Genomic DNA, 17,250 nt, shown 5'->3' on the forward strand with positions numbered 1-17,250 from the left:
GAAGGGTACCAAAACATTTCTGCTCTGTTGAAGGTCCCCAAGAACACAGTGGCCTCCATCATTCTTCAATGGAGAAAAACCACCAAGACTCTTCCTAGAGCTGGCTGCCCAGCCAAACTTAGCAATCAGGGGAGAAGTGCCTTGGTCAGGGATGTGACCAAGGACTCAATGCTCACTCTAACAGAGTTCCTCTGTGGTGATGGGAGAACCTTCCAGAAGAACACCCATCTCTGCAGCACTCCACCAATCAGGTCTTTATGGTAGAGTGGTCAGACAGAAGTCACTCATCAGTGAAAGGCACAAGACAAGCCCGCTTGAAGTTTGCAAAAAGGCACCTGAAGATTCTCTGACCATGAGAGCTGTGGGGATGTTTTTCAGCGGCCGGTACTGGGAAGCTAGTCAGGATCGAGGGAAAGATGAACAGATGTGTCCAAGATGGCGTAGCAGTAGGACGTATTGTCGTGTAGTGTCCCTTGTATATATCGTTTGTTTTCGTTTTTTTCTTCACATATCTTTAAAACTTTTTGCTGAACCTCAACTTCTTCTAAATACTCTCCTGCAACCCGCCTCACCCAACGTAGCTATTTTTCCTAAAGTATTTATATTTACTTCGGACCTGGAACCCCTCAACTGAAGCTAGCCAACGAACTACCAGCTTCAGCAAAACATTGCTAGCGGTCTTCAGCTAACCGGTCATCAGCTAACCTTTAGCTCGGAAAGCTCTCGCCAGTTCGAACAACGCGACTCTAACCAGAGCATAACGGACCTATTTATTATTTTATTTTATTTTTCATCCCCGGATTCCCATCGCAAACGGAACATTTTGAGCTCCTGGGCTACAATATCCAGACCCACGACCGGTCCATCGATGTCACTGCATGAAGAGGAATAAACAGATACCCCCATCGCGACGTCCCCAAAGGCTAACTCTCTAGCCCTTGCTATCTCCTTGCTTGCAAATTCGGCCTGCTAACTGCTAGCTTGTTTAGCCCGGTCCGCTAACTGCTACCGTGTTTAGCACCGTCTACTAACTGTTAGCTTGTTAGCACAGGCCTGCTAACCGTCTGAATCGCCGCGTCCCAAACACTCACTGAACCCATATTTACTTTCTATCCCTTTTCGATTTTTAATTTGTTTATACCTTCCGGTAACCTGCCTCACCCAATGTGATACGGAACCGCTATTATCTTTACATTTTTAGAACACACTCAAGAACCTCCAGAAGCTAACCAGCTAACTGGCTACAAGCTATTTGGTCATTGTTAGTTTTCTAACCTGGATAACACTCGCCAGTCCAGCTTCCCTGCCCCATCCACCGCTGCCCCTTGGACACTGATCACTTGACTACATAGCTGATGCATGCTGGACTGTCCATTAATCACGGTAATCCATTCTGCTTGTTTATGTTTTATCTGTCGGCCCCAGCCGCACTTAGGCTCTGTGTGTAGTTAATCCGACCCTCTCTGCCTAATCAATCGCCATTCTACCTGCTGTTGTTGTGCTAGCTGATTAGCTGTTGTCTCACCTACTGTTTTAGCTAGCTCTCCCAATTCAACACCTGTGATTACTGTATGCCTCGCTGTATGTCTCTCTCATATGTCAATATGCCTTGTATACTGTTGTGCAGGTTAGTTATCATTGTTTTAGTTTACAATGGAGCCCCTAGTTCCACTCTTTATACCCCTGTTACCTCCTTTGTCCCACCCCCCACACATGCGGTGACCTCACCCATTACAACCAGCATGTCCAGAGATACAACCTCTCTCATCATCACCCAGTGCCTGGGCTTACCTCCGCTGTACCCGCACCCCACCATACCCCTGTTTGCGCATTATGCCCTGAATATATTCTACCATGCCCAGAAACCTGCTCCTCTTATTCTCTGTCCCCAACGCCCTAGGCGACCAGTTTTGATAGCCTTCAGCCGCACCCTCATACTACTCCTTCTCTGTTCCGCGGGTGATGTGGAGGTAAACCCAGGCCCTGCATGTCCCCAGGCACCCTCATTTGTTGACTTCTGTGATCGAAAAAGCCTTGGTTTCATGCATGTCAACATCAGAAGCCTCCTCCCTAAGTTTGTCTTACTCACTGCTCTAGCACACTCTGCTAACCCTGATGTCCTTGCCGTGTCTGAATCCTGGCTCAGGAAGGCCACCAAAAATTCTGAGATTTCCATACCCAACTATAACATCTTCCGTCAAGATAGAACTGCCAAAGGAGGAGGAGTTGCAGTCTACTGCAGAGAGAGCCTGCAAAGTAATGTCATACTTTCCAGGTCCATACCCAAACAGTTCGAACTACTAATTTTGAAAATTACTCTCTCCAGAAATAAGTCTCTCACTGTTGCCGCCTGCTACCGACCCCCCTCAGCTCCCAGCTGTGCCCTGGACACCATTTGTGAATTGATCGCCCCCCATCTAGCTTCAGAGTTTGTTCTGTTAGGTGACCTAAACTGGGATATGCTTAACACCCCGGCAGTCCTACAATCTAAGCTAGATGCCCTCAATCTCACTCAAATCATCAAGGAACCCACCAGGTACAACCCTAACTCTGTAAACAAGGGCACCCTCATTGACGTCATCCTGACCAACTGGCCCTCCAAATACACCTCCGCTGTCTTCAACCAGGATCTCAGCGATCACTGCCTCATTGCCTGTATCCGCTACGGAGCCGCAGTCAAACGACCACCCCTCATCACTGTCAAACGCTCCCTAAAACACTTCTGTGAGCAGGCCTTTCTAATCGACCTGGCCCGGGTATCCTGGAAGGACATTGACCTCATCCCGTCAGTTGAGGATGCCTGGTCTTTCTTTAAAAGTAACTTCCTCACCATTTTAGATAAGCATGCTCCGTTCAAAAAATGCAGAACTAAGAACAGATATAGCCCCTGGTTCACTCCAGACCTGACTGCCCTCGACCAGCACAAAAACATCCTGTGGCGGACTGCACTAACATCGAACAGTCCCCGCGATATGCAACTGTTCAGGGAAGTCAGGAACCAATACACACAGTCAGTCAGGAAAGCTAAAGCCAACTTCTTCAGGCAGAAGTTTGCATCCTGTAGCTCCAACTCCAAAAAGTTCTGGGACACTGAAGTCCATGGAGAACAAGAGCACCTCCTCCCAGCTGCCCACTGCACTGAGGCTAGGTAACACGGTCACCACCGATAAATCCATGATTATCGAAAACTTCAACAAGCATTTCTCAACGGCTGGCCATGCCTTCCGCCTGGCTACTCCAACCTCGTCCAACAGCTCCCCCCCCCCCGCAGCTACTCGCCCAAGCCTCTCCAGGTTCTCCTTTACCCAAATCCAGATAGCAGATGTTCTGAAAGAGCTGCAAAACCTGGACCCGTACAAATCAGCTGGGCTTGACAATCTGGACCCTCTATTCCTGAAACTATCCGCCGCCATTGTCGCAACCCCTATTACCAGCCTGTTCAACCTCTCTTTCATATCGTCTGAGATCCCCAAGGATTGGAAAGCTGCCGCAGTCATCCCCCTCTTCAAAGGGGGCGACACCCTGGACCCAAACTGTTACAGACCAATATCCATCCTGCCCTGCCTATCTAAGGTCTTCGAAAGCCAAGTCAACAAACAGATCACTGACCATCTTGAATCCCACCGTACCTTCTCCGCTGTGCAATCTGGTTTCCGAGCTGGTCACGGGTGTACCTCAGCCACGCTCAAGGTGCTAAACGATATCATAACCGCCATCGATAAAAGACAGTACTGTGCAGCCGTCTTCATAGACCTTGCCAAGGCTTTCGACTCTGTCAATCACCGTATTCTTATTGGCAGACTCAGTAGCCTCGGTTTTTCGGATGACTGCCTTGCCTGGTTCACCAATTACTTTGCAGACAGAGTTCAGTGTGTCAAATCGGAGGGCATGCTGTCCGGTCCTCTGGCAGTCTCTATGGGGGTGCCACAGGGTTCAATTCTCGGGCCGACTCTTTTCTCTGTATATATCAATGATGTTTCTCATGCTGCGGGCGATTCCCTGATCCACCTCTACGCAGACGACACCATTCTATATACTTCCGGCCCGTCCTTGGACACTGTGCTATCTAACCTCCAAACGAGCTTCAATGCCATACAGCACTCCTTCCGTGGCCTCCAACTGCTCTTAAACGCTAGTAAAACCAAATGCATGCTTTTCAACCGTTCGCTGCCTGCACCCGCACGCCTGACCAGCATCACCACCCTGGATGGTTCCGACCTTGAATATGTGGACATCTATAAGTACCTAGGTGTCTGGCTAGACTCTAAACTCTCCTTCCAGACCCATATCAAACATCTCCAATCGAAAATCAAATCAAGAGTCGGCTTTCTATTCCGCAACAAAGCCTCCTTCACTCACGCCGCCAAACTTACCCTAGTAAAACTGACTATCCTACCGATCCTCGACTTCGGCGATGTCATCTACAAAATTGCTTCCAACACTCTACTCAGCAAACTGGATGCAGTTTATCACAGTGCCATCCGTTTTGTCACTAAAGCACCTTATACCACCCACCACTGCGACTTGTATGCTCTAATCGGCTGGCCCTCGCTACATATTCGTCGCCAGACCCACTGGCTCCAGCTCATCTACAAGTCCATGCTAGGTAAAGCTCCGCCTTATCTCAGTTCACTGGTTACGATGGCAACACCCATCCGTAGCACGCGCTCCAGCAGGTGTATCTCACTGATCATCCCTAAAGCCAACACCTCATTTGGCCGCCTTTCGTTCCAGTTCTCTGCTGCCTGTGATTGGAACGAATTGCAAAAATCACTGAAGTTGGAGACTTTTATCTCCCTCACCAACTTCAAACATCTGCTATCTGAGCAGCTAACCGATCGCTGCAGCTGTACATAGTCTATTGGTAAATAGCCCACCCATTTTCACCTACCTCATCCCCATACTGTTTTTATTTATTTATTTTTCTGCTCTTTTGCACACCAATATCTCTACCTTTACATAACCATCTGATCATTTATCACTCCAGTGTTAATCTGCATAATTGTAATTATTTGCCTACCTTCTCATGCCTTTTGCACACAATGTATATATAGACTCCCCTTTTTTCTACTGTGTTATTGACTTGTTAATTGTTTACTCCATGTGTAACTCTGTGTTGTCTGTTCACACTGCTATGCCTTATCTTGGCCAGGTCGCAGTTGCAAATGAGAACTTGTTCTCAACTAGCCTACCTGGTTAAATAAAGGTGAAATAAAAAAAATAAAAAATAAAAAAACAGAGCAAAGTACAAAGAGATCCTTGATGAAACCCTGCTACAGACCACTCAGGACCTCAGACTGGGGTGAAGGTTCATCTTCCAACAAGACAACAACCCTAGGCACACAGCCAAGACAACGCAGGAGTGGTTTCGGAACAAGTCTCTGAATGTCCTTGAGTGGCCCAGCCAGAGCCCGGACTTGAACCCGATTGAACATCTCTGGAGAGACCTGAAAATGGCTGTGCAGTGATGCTCCCCATCCAACCTGACAGAGCTTGAGAGGATCTGCAGAGAAGAATGGGGGAGACTCCCCAAATACAGGTGTGCCAAGCTTGTAGCGTCATACCCAAGAAGACTCAAGGCTTTAATCACTGCCACAGGTGCTTTCACAAGGTGCTGAGTAAAGGGTCTGAATTTTTCCCCCGCCATTTCAAAAAAATCAGTTCTTTGTCATTATGGGGTATAGTGTGTAGATTGAGGAAACAATTATATTTGATCATTTTTAAATAAAGGTATTAACATTTTTTACAACTCGGCAAATCGGCGCCAAAAAATACCGATTTCCGATTGTTATGAAAACTTGAAATCGGCCCTAATTAATCGGCCATTCCGATTAATCGGTCGACCTCTAGTGTGTCGATACATACATACATACATACATACATACATACATACATACATACATACATACATACATACATACATAATATATATATATATATATATATATATATATATATATATATATATAGATATATACACACAAACACATATAGATATATAGAGTCTTGTGATCGTACATGGAAACAGTGCCACCCCCCCCCCCCAAAAAAAATCATAAAAACATGAGTCAACCCAGATAGTCCGTGTAGCCATTTTGTTAGCTATTTAGAAGCTGTTCAGGAGCCTGTTGGTGTCAGACCTGATGCACCAGTACTGTAAACAAAGAGAACAGTCTAAGGCTTGTGTGGTTGGAATCTAGGGCTGTCGCCAACAAAAAAAACATTGGTTGACCAAGTCATCTGTTCTTCATTTGTTGACATTTTTAAACATGTATTTATCCATATATATTGTATTCAGAAGTTACAGCCTTATTTTAACTAGGCAAGTCAGTTAAGAACACATTCTTATTTTCAATGACGGCCTAGGAACGGTGGGTTAACTGCTTTGTTCAGGGGCAGAACGACAGATTTTCACCTTGTCAGCTCCGGGGGATCTAATCTCGCAACCTTACAGTTAACTAGTCTAACGCAATAACGACCAGCCTCTCTCTCATTGCACTCCACAAGGAGACTGCCTGTTATGCAAATGCGGTAAGCCAAAGTAAGTTGCTAGCTAGCATTAAAATTATCTTATAAAAAAACGATCAATCATAATCACTTACTACACATGGTTGATGATATTACTAGATATTATCTAGCGTGTCCTGCGTTGCATATAATCTGACTGAGCATACAAGTATCTAAGTATCTGACTGAGCGGTGGTAGGCAGAAGCAGGCGCGTAAACATTCATTCAAACAGCACTTTTGTGCGTTGCCTGCAGTTCTTCGTTGTGCGTCAAGCATTGCGCTGTTTATGACTTCAAGCCTATCAACTCCCGAGATGAGGCTGGTGTAACCGAAGTGAAATGGCTAGCTAGTTAGCGCGCGCTAATAGCGTTTCAAACGTTACTCGCTCTGAGCCTTCTAGTAGTTTTTCCCCTTGCTCTGCATGGGTAATGCTGCTTCGATGGTGGCTGTTGTCGTTGTGTTGCTGGTTCGAGCCCAGGGAGGAGCGAGGAGAGGGACGGAAGCTATACTGTTTCACTGGCAATACTAAAGTGCCTATAAGAACATCCAATATTCAAAGGTATATGGAATACAAATGGTATAGAGGGAAATAGTCCTATAATTCCTATAATAACTACAACCTAAAACTTCTTACCTGGGAATATTGAAGACTCATGTTAAAAGGAACCACCAGCTTTCATATGTTCTCATGTTCTGAGCAAGGAACTGAAACCTTAGCTTTTACATAGCACATATTGCACTTTTACTCTTCTCCAACACTTTGTTTTTGTATTATTTAAACCAAATTGAACATGTTTCATTATTTATTTGAGGCTAAATTGATTTTATTGATATATTATATTAAGTAAAAATAAGTCTTAATTCAGTATTGTTGTAATTGTCATTATTACAAATACATTTTGTAACGTATAATCATCATATATGCTGCTGCTACTCTGTCATTTATCCTGATGCCTAGTGACCTCTATCTGCTGCTATGACTCCAGAATCCCTGCACATTGAAAATATAATATTCAAACTGACCCTGTATATATCTTACTTACACTACACGGTCAAAAGTATGTGGACATCCCTTCGTATTAGCAGATTCTGCAGATGTATAAAACTCAGCACACAGTCATGCGATCTTCATAGACTAACATTGGCAGTGTAATGGCCCTTACTGAAGAGCTCAGTGTCATTCAATGTGGCACCGTCATAGGGTGCCACCTTTCCAACAAGTCAGTTCGTCTAATTTCTGCCCTGCTAGAGTTGCCCTGGTCAACTGTAAGTGCTGTGAAGTGGAAACGTCTAGGAGCAACAGCGGCTCAGCGTTAGTGGTAGGCCACAGAACGGGACCGCCAAGTGCTGAAACGTGTAGCGTGTAAAAATTCGGTCCTTGCAACACCGAATTCCAAACTGCCTCTGGACGCAACGTCCGCACAAGAACTCATCGGGAGCTTCATGAAATGGGTTTCCATTGCCGTGCAGCTGCACACAAGCCTTGGATCACCATGCCCAATACCATGTGTTGGCTGAAGTGGTATAAAGCTTGCCACCATAGGACTCTGGAGCAGTGGAAACGCGTTCTCTGGAGTGATGAATCATGCCTCACCATCTGGCAGTCCGACAGACAAATCTGGGTTTGTTGAATGCCAGGAGAACGCTACCGGCCAGAATGCATAGTGCCAACTAAAGTTTGGTAGAGGAAGAATAATGTTCTGGGGCTTTTTTTTTTTTATTGTTCGGTCTAGGCCCCTTAGTTGCAGTGAAGGGAAATCTTAACGCTACAGCATACAATGACATTCTAGACGATTCTGTGCTTCCAACTTTTTGGCAATAGTTTGGGGAAGGCTTTTCCCTGTTTCAGCATGACATTGTCCCTGTGCAAAAAGCGAGGTCCATACAGAAATGGTTTGTTGAGTTCGGTGTGGAAGAACTTGACTAGCCTGCACAGAGCCCTGACCTCAACCCCACCGAACACCTTTGGGATGAATTGGAAAGCCGACTGCAAGCCTGGCCAAATCGCCCAAAATCAGTGCCCGACCTCACTAATGCTGTTGCGGATGAATTGAGTCCCCGCTGCAGTGTTCGAACATCTTCTGGGAAGGCTTTCCACTATAGTGGAGGCTGTTATAGCAGCAAAGGGGGAACCAACTCCATATTAATGCCCGTGATTTTGGAATAAGATGTTCGAAGAGCAAGTGTCCACATACTTTTGGTAATGTGGCGTACTTCTCATGTGTTTATTTCATTTTGTTCTACCTTGTTATTTTTTAGCATTACATTGATATTGATTACTGCATTGTTGGGTTTAGTTCAAGAAAGGCATTTCACTGTACTTGTGCACGTGACATTAAACCTGTGTTACAGGTGGTGTAACGCTGTGTTCCCTCTGCTCTTCCTTTCCCCTCTGTAGTGGCTCACTGTGCGTCATCCAGACAGATCATCTCACACTGGAAGAACTGTACGCGGCACGACTGTCCTGTCTGCCTGCCGCTAAAGAACGCCAGTGACAAGAAGAACCAGCAACGTGAGTAGTACCCACACACACTGATCTAGGATCAGTTTACTGACTCCCCATATATCAACCATTTAGGGTGAAAACCCAAAACTGAACTTAGATCAGTGACTAGAAACCACCTCATCCTACTCAATGAGTACTTCATCATCCATAAGACACCGCCACCTGTAGATATCTATATACTAGCCGTGTGCTCCTCTAGCCTGGTCTTAGATATGTTTGTGCTGTCTTGCCAATGACCGTAGATCTAGGCAAGACGGCACAATCAGAACTGGGACCAGGCTAGAGTTCCACAGGGCTGGCTATGAACAGCTCGATGAGCAAGAGTGGACTCCTGCTGGGCTTGTAATCCGAGACGCAGGAGGGAGAGGAGGGGGATGGAGGGTGTGTGGCTGTCCTGCTGAGGGATTGGCTGGTGGGCTGATGATTCATTTAACCCCCCCCCCCCAGACGACTGCCTGCCTCCATGGATGCTTTTTTTTCTCTTTCTCCTTTCTTGTTCTCTCACTCTGCTAATTGCTCCCTCTCTCTCCTTCTCTTTGCCTTACTCTGCTTTCTTGTTCTCTCACTCTGCTAATTGCTCCCTCTCTTTGCCTTACTCTGCTTTCTTGTTCTCTCACTCTGCTAATTGCTCCCTCTCTTTGCCTTACTCTGCTTTCTTGTTCTCTCACTCTGCTAATTGCTCCCTCTCTCTCCTTCTCTTTGCCTTACTCTGCTTTCTTGTTCTCTCACTCTGCTAATTGCTCCCTCTCTCTCCTTCTCTTTGCCTTACTCTGCTTTCTTGTTCTCTCACTCTGCTAATTGCTCCCTCTCTCTCCTTCTCTTTGCCTTACTCTGCTTTCTTGTTCTCTCACTCTGCTAATTGCTCCCTCTCTCTCCTTCTCTTTGCCTTACTCTGCTTTCTTGTTCTCTCACTCTGCTAATTGCTCCCTCTCTCTCCTTCTCTTTGCCTTACTCTGCTTTCTTGTTCTCTCACTCTGCTAATTGCTCCCTCTCTCTCCTTCTCTTTGCCTTATTCTGCTTACTTGTTTTTTTCCCTTTGCTCTTTTACTCCTTCTTTCTCTCGTTCTCTGCTTGCTCATTCTCTCTCCCTCTGCTCAGCTTCTTTCATCACTGTTCTTCAGAGAGTTTGTTTCTCTCTGCTTGATTCACATGCTGGAAAGCACAATGGCACCACTGACTTTACTCCTGCCAGTGTAAATAGCAAGCAACGTTTCAGTTTGTTCTCCTCCGATTTTCTTTTTGTCTTATGATGCGTCCCAAATTGCACCCTATTCCCTACATACACCAGGGCCCATAGTGCACTATAGGGAATAGGGTCTCATTTGGGACGCAGACTTAGAGTAGTATGTTGGCTGAACTCTATTTAATATGCCGATTTTACACATGTAATACCCCCTGAAGGAATTTCTACAGCTCTTGTGTGTCATAATGTGGTTAAACCACTAAGATTAGAACCATATCTGCTGTTTCACACGGCTATCTCATGGCAAGTAAAGTTCCAAGAATAAATATCAATCAGGTTATGAAAGCTTTGTGTGTGTGTGTGTATACATGAATGTGTGCCTACATGACCGTGTATATTTGTTTGATTACATTGTATATGACTATAGCTAACAGCATATGTTTATCATAGTCAAATCAATCAATCAATGTTAACTAGAATCTCTCTTCCTCCCCTCCAGCCTTGCTGAGTTCCCCCAACGCTGCCCTCCAGAACTCCCTGGCCTCTGTGGTCTCTGGCCCTCCCAGCTCTCCCTCCCTCAACACCCCCACCCCCATCGACCCCTCCTCCATGCAGAGGGCCTATGCTGCCCTGGGCCTGCCGTACAGCAACCAGACCCCCACCCCCGGTCAGACCCCCCCAGAGGGACAGAACGCTACCCAGGGGCAGCATCCACAGCTAATGAGACCCATCAATGCACTAGGTAAAGAGTGGTTTTGTATAGCAGGGCTGTGTTCATTAGGATACTCCACAGAAGACATTTTGGAAATGTTTAGGAATGGAAAATGGGAATTAGTGTTTCTTATTGGACCAGTTCAGGTTTGAGTTTTATTTTTATTTTTACAGGGACAGTGGACATTAATCAATGTTTCATTAAAAGTGCCGGTTTTAGCCAGCCGACTAATTTTCAACCGCAGTCCCTGGGCAGGTTATTAAAAACAATTACAATATAGATGATCATTGAGCAGTGAGCACACGCAGAGCAACATAGGACAAGCAAGACGTAGCATACAGACAGAGCAACATAGGACAAGCAAGACGTAGCATACAGGCAGAGCAACATAGGACAAGCAAGACGTAGCATACAGGCAGAGCAACATAGGACAAGCAAGACGTAGCATACAGGCAGAGCAACATAGGACAAGCAAGACGTAGCATACAGGCAGAGCAACATAGGACAAGCAAGACGTAGCATACAGGCAGAGCAACAGAACAAAAAGCAGCAAGAAAAAATGCATTAAAGCAACAGTGTTTCCACACCTCACAAGCTACAGACAACATGGAAAGTGGCAATATACATCTAGGGATTATGATCACAAATCTGATTGACCGTTAGCCATGTATTCATACATTTTGTGAAGGTGTGATAGGTGGTGCAGTTATGTGTGTCTGATGGCAGTGTATTCCAGACATGGGAAGCTCTCACAGAGAAAGCGGATTTACTAAAGGTGGTTTTCCTTAAGGGAACTATACAGTCACCTCTCATGGCAGACCTTGTGGATCTGCTGCCATATGTTTGGGTTTTCTGTTTAACAAAAATACTGAGTGGAGGGGGAGCCAGGCCATTTAGGATCTTGAATACAAGACATGCGTCGGTGTATTGCACAAGATTTTCCCAACTCAGGAGCTCATGTTTTCTGAGGATGTAACAGTGATGATGGCTATTGGGCTTCTTATCAAGCACTTTGAGAGCCTGTTTGTAGACAGACTGAATAGGTTTTAATGTTGTACAGCAAGCTTGGGCCCAACTAGTCAAGCAGTATGTTAAGTGGGGGAGTATCGTAGATTTGAAGTACAGTTTTGCTACCTCTGTAGCCAAACAATTTCGTATTTGGTTATCTGAATGACCTTTTTCACATGCTTTTTAAAAGAGAGGTTGGAATCAAGTATGTTGCCAAGGTACTTAAAATCAGATACCACCTGGAGCTTCTCCCCTGACACATAGACATCTGGTTCAGTAGCATCTGTTGCCCTCTTTGTGAAGAACATGCAAACAGTTTTTTTCACATTGAGATGCAAACACTGAGCCACTTTGTAACCTGGACCATTACAGTGGTGAGTACTTGTGCAGCTTGTTGTTTGCTCTTTGCATGCACATGTATCATCTGCATACATTTGAACTTCAGACCCAGTACAGACAGAAGGCAGATCATTAATGTACAGGCTGAACATGAGGGGCCCCAGTATTGACCCTTGGGGCACGCCCACATCATAGCTAAGAGTGGGCGACAGCTCATCGCTCACTCTGACACACTGAGTTCTGCCTTCAAGGTATGATTTCATCCATCTCAAGGCATTGGGGGAAACGTTGAACTTGGACCATTTTGTAATGAGAATGACAAAATCTCACAGTATCAAAAGCCTTCCTTAGGTCCAGAAACACAGCCCCAAGGTGGTCCCTCCGTGTTTCAATCAATTTTCTGTTTGCTGCCTAATGAGCACGATCCCAGGTGTGTCAGTTTGGGAGAAGTGTTTGATTAAGAGATCATAGTTTAGTCAGTCTCCATTGGGCCTTGCTCAACAGGTTTTATTGTTTAGTTAACCGTCTAGTAACAGTTTTTACCTAATTTAACTGCGTAAACATTAAAGCGTGTGTGTGCTTCTGTCTTGTCTGACGTGACGTGTGTGTGTGTGTGTGTGTGTGTATAATACAATCTTAACTTGCGTCTAGACACACATACAGATTCTAACTTGCTGTGTCTCTCTTTGTCCAGGTAACCAGATGGCTCTGGGGGGCGGGGCGATGGGCGTGGCCTCGTCAGATCAGACCAATCTGCACTCTGACTCTCTCAACGCCAACAAGTGAGTCTCGGCAAACATACATCATGTCTAGGAGCTGTGCCAAGGAATTGAATTATTGATCAAGTAGTTATTCAAACAACTGTTGCTTTAGCTGAGAAATAGATTGTGACTGAAACATGAAAGTAGGCGTACAGCACGATCATGGATAATAAGTGAGTACATTTAGCTGTATTGAAGATTCTCTCACACAGGTTTCCATATGAATTGACTTGTTGACACAGCACCAGACTTAATTGAATTGGAAGTCCTCATGAGCTTTTGTTCAGGTCTATGTAAGATGTTTTCCCTTGTCCTAATCTCCCCCTCTCCTCCCTCTGTCAGTCAGCTGCTGTCCGACGGGTCAGTTGTTGGCTCCATGGGGGGTAGCCTGCCAACCGCCGCCCCCCTCTCAGCATCGGGAGTCAGGAAGAACTGGCATGAACACGTCACTCAGGACCTCCGCAACCACCTCGTCCACAAACTGTACGTCCAGATGGCTCCAGTGGGAAAACGACTATTGAAAACTGTTAAAATACTCTTATCTCAATGGAATAGTAAACACAAGTCTCTCAGAGCCGTGGTTCAGTTCCAAAGCAGTGGTTTTGTATTGGGACTCACCGGGAGCCTTTAGATTTATTGTCACCCACCACACAAACAACTTCCTAGTCACAACCACCCACATCCACTTATATCAGAAGCTCTGTAAAGAGAAAGTCATGGTTTTAAGGTGACATAAGCAGTGAATCACTTGAAAAGAGACTCAAGAGTCCTTCCCATGTTCATTAGTTTGTTTATTCAATGCCTCTGCTCTCTCCCTCTACTTCTCTCTGTCCAGAGTACAAGCCATTTTCCCCACCCCAGATCCGGCAGCTCTAAAGGATAGGCGGATGGAGAATCTGGTGGCATACGCTAGGAAGGTCGAGGGGGACATGTACGAGTCTGCCAACAGCAGGGTACGACACACACAAACACACACACACACAAGCTAGGAAGGTGGCGGGGTACAGTGCATTCGGAAAGTATTTCGGACCCCTTGACTTTTTCCACATTTTGTTACGTTACAGCCTTATTCTAAAATGGAGTAAGTTGTTTTTTTCCTCATCAATCTACACCCAATAGCCCATAATTACAAAGCAAAAACAGATTTTTAGAAATGTTTTCAAATGTATTAAAAATTTAAAATAAACACATTTACATAAGTATTCAGACCCTTTACTCAGTACTTTGTTGAAGCACCTTTGACAGCGATTACAGCCTTGTCTTCTTGGGTATGACGCTACAGGCTTGGCAAACCTATATTTGAAGTTTCTCAACTTTTTTCACTGCAGAGCCACTTGAGCTCTGTCAGGTTGGATGGGGAGTGTTGCTGCACAGCCATTTTCAGGTCTCCAGAGATATTAGATCAGGTTCAAGTCTGGGCTCTGGTTGGGCCACTCAAGGGCATTCAGATATTTGTCCCGTAGCCAGTCATGCATTGTCTTGGCTGTTTGCTTAGGGTTGTTGTCCTGTTGGAAGGTGAACCTTCACCACAGTCTGAGGTCCTGAGTGCTCTGGAGTAGGTTTTCATCAATGATCTTTTTATACTTTGCTCTGTTCTTCTTTGCCTCGATCCTGACTAGTCTCCCAGTGCTTAACATCCCCACAGCATTATCCTGCCACCACCATGCTTCACCGTAGTGATGGTGCCAGGTTTCCTCTGGGTGTGACGCTTGGAATTCAGGCCAAAGAGACTCTTGTTTTTCAGTCCTTTAGGTGCCTTTTAGCAAACTCCAAGCGGGCTGTCATGTGCCTTTTACTGATGATTGGCTTCCATCTGGCCACAACCATGAAGGCCTGATTGGTGGAGTGCTACAGAGATGGTTGTCCTTCTGGAAGGTTTTCCTATCTCCACAGAGGAACTCTGGAGCTCTCTGGAGCTCTCTGCTCTCTTGGTCACCTCCCTGACCATGGCCCTACTCCCACAATTGCCCAGTTTTGCCTAGCGGCCAGCTCTAGCAAGAGTCTTGGTGGTTCCAAACTTTTCTCATTTAAGAATGAGAGAGGCCACTGTGTTATTGGGGACCTTCAATGCTGCAGATATGTTTTGGTACCCTTCCCCAGATCTGTGCCACGACACAATCTTGTCTCGGAGCTCATGGCTTGGTTTTTGCTCTGACATGCTCTGTCAAATATGGGACCTTATATAGACAGGTGTGTGGCTTTCCAAATAATGTTCAATCAATTGAATTTACCACAGGTGGACTCCAAGTTGTAGAAACATCTCCAGGATGATCAATGTTAACAGGATGCAAGTGAGCTCTATTTCGAGTCTCATATCAAATGGTCTGAATACTTATGTAAATAAGGAATTTCTGTTAAAAAAAATATACATTTGCCAAAATGTATAAACCTGTTTTCGATTTGTCATTCTGGGGTATTGGGTGTAGATTGAGGGAAAAAATATAATGAAGGGGTCTGAATACTTTCTGAATGCACTGTACGAGTTTGGCAACGTTAGGGTACGACGCACACGCTGGGAAGGTGGAGGGGGACATGTATGAGTCTGCCAACAGCAGGGTCCACAGCTCACATTCCCCAGAAACAAGCCCCTTGAATAGTTCTGTGTCCTGCTTTTATCTGTTCTATCAGTTTGTGCTCTTACCAACACTTGAGCTCTGAAGTTGATGAGCCATAATGGTGGTCAACTAGTTTTTATGCAGTCTAATAGTTTGTAGTTTTTAGACTGCTAGATGGTTGGGTAATGTAGTTCAAAACAATTTTATTCATTAATTTGTTGTCTCCCCTGCAGGATGAATACTACCACTTTCTGGCAGAGAAGATCTATAAAATCCAGAAGGAGCTGGAGGAGAAGAGGAGGTCTCGGCTCCAGAAACAGATCATCAACCAGGGGCCTCTGACGGCTGCAGGAGCCCAACAGCAGCCTGGAGGTCTCCCGCAGCCCAACACCCTGGGCCCTGGGCAGTCTGTTAGGCCACAGAGTGAGTACCAAGCCATGACCCTAAACCCTAACACTCTGGAGGTGGTAGTGGTGGGTGGTCCAAAGCCAGGGCTTTTCTGGAACGGTTTGGGGGGGGGGGGGGGGGGTTCTTTTCTGCCATTTTTGTTTGCTGCTCTTCTCTAACCCTTACCTTATCCTGCTGTCTTTCTCTCCTTCCTCCTCTTCCTCAGATGGACCTGTGTCTATGCCCAATGTGCCAAATCAGATCATGAATCGCATGCAAATTGTTCAAGGTACAAACCCCGCCCTAGGTTTTCTTACCTACGGCAATTTGTGTGTGTGGTGTGAATCTGCGTATTCGTGTTGATCAATTTGATGTATGCGCTTAGCATCTCTCTACAGGTGTGTTGTGCGTCATGTCCTGTGTGCGTGGTGAGGGCGCGTGTGTGCGTGGTGGGGGCGCGTGTGTGCGTGGTGGGGGCGCGTGTGTGCGTGGTGGGGGCGCGTGTGTGCGTGGTGGGGGCGCGTGTGTGCGTGGTGGGGGCGCGTGTGTGCGTGGTGGGGGCGCGTGTGTGCGTGGTGAGGGCGCGTGTGTGCGTGGTGAGGGCGCGTGTGTGCGTGGTGAGGGCGCGTGTGTGCATGCGCGCGTCTTACCTGACGTTGTGCTCCACCTCTTCGCTGCAGGGCTCAATCAGTTCAGCCCCATGGCCCTGCCTAACATCCAGATGTCCCAGCAGCCTCTAGGCCCCCGTGCCGTCTCCCCCATGAACCACCCCACACAGATCAACATGGGCTCCGTTCCCTCCGTGAGTACCACACACAAGGATATACAAGGGTGTCCTGTCAACACCTCCCATAGTGCTCTAATTTTGCCCAGAGCCCTATGTAGGGAATAGGATGCCATTTGAGACTCAGGACATGTTCTCTCCAGCCATGACTCACCGCATGTTGGAGAGTATTTTTAGTGGCCAAGAGAGAAGTGTCAGTCAGTCAGTTAGGTTGAAATGATGCAGCAGCACTGCTGGCATGGTTTACTGTTGTACCAAGACTGACTGAGAGAGAGAAGAATGGAGAGAACAAGGGATGTGAGAGAGAGTTTGTCCTCCCAGCATTCCCTCTTAACGCTCAGCAGCATCACGGCGACAGTTCTTTAGTAAAAACCGAAGCGTGGGATGCGGAAGTAACAGGGGTCACGTTTCAGCACACAACGCACCATTTATTTTAGTTTTCCTAGCGATTTGAGTCGAGCACCACTTTCTCACTGATGACGACGCCTTGTCGAGAGCTCTCGTAGT

At 46.2% G+C, this 17,250-nt stretch overlaps 1 protein-coding gene across 1 annotated transcript in view; it reads left to right on the forward strand.

Annotated features, from left to right (window-relative positions):
• The window catches only part of LOC139424428 (CREB binding protein a), a 70,258-nt gene that overhangs the window by 31,928 nt on the left and 21,080 nt on the right, over nucleotides 1–17,250 (forward strand). The window contains exons 5-12 of the mRNA XM_071176222.1: nucleotides 8,907–9,020; nucleotides 10,697–10,939; nucleotides 12,951–13,038; nucleotides 13,360–13,500; nucleotides 13,853–13,970; nucleotides 15,806–15,995; nucleotides 16,186–16,248; nucleotides 16,640–16,761. Of these exons, the coding sequence (XP_071032323.1) occupies nucleotides 8,907–9,020; nucleotides 10,697–10,939; nucleotides 12,951–13,038; nucleotides 13,360–13,500; nucleotides 13,853–13,970; nucleotides 15,806–15,995; nucleotides 16,186–16,248; nucleotides 16,640–16,761 (1,079 nt within the window). The remainder of the gene's footprint in view (nucleotides 1–8,906; nucleotides 9,021–10,696; nucleotides 10,940–12,950; nucleotides 13,039–13,359; nucleotides 13,501–13,852; nucleotides 13,971–15,805; nucleotides 15,996–16,185; nucleotides 16,249–16,639; nucleotides 16,762–17,250) is intronic.

Source organism: Oncorhynchus clarkii, chromosome 13 (genome assembly GCF_045791955.1).
Source record: "Oncorhynchus clarkii lewisi isolate Uvic-CL-2024 chromosome 13, UVic_Ocla_1.0, whole genome shotgun sequence".
Classification (NCBI taxonomy): domain Eukaryota; kingdom Metazoa; phylum Chordata; class Actinopteri; order Salmoniformes; family Salmonidae; genus Oncorhynchus; species Oncorhynchus clarkii.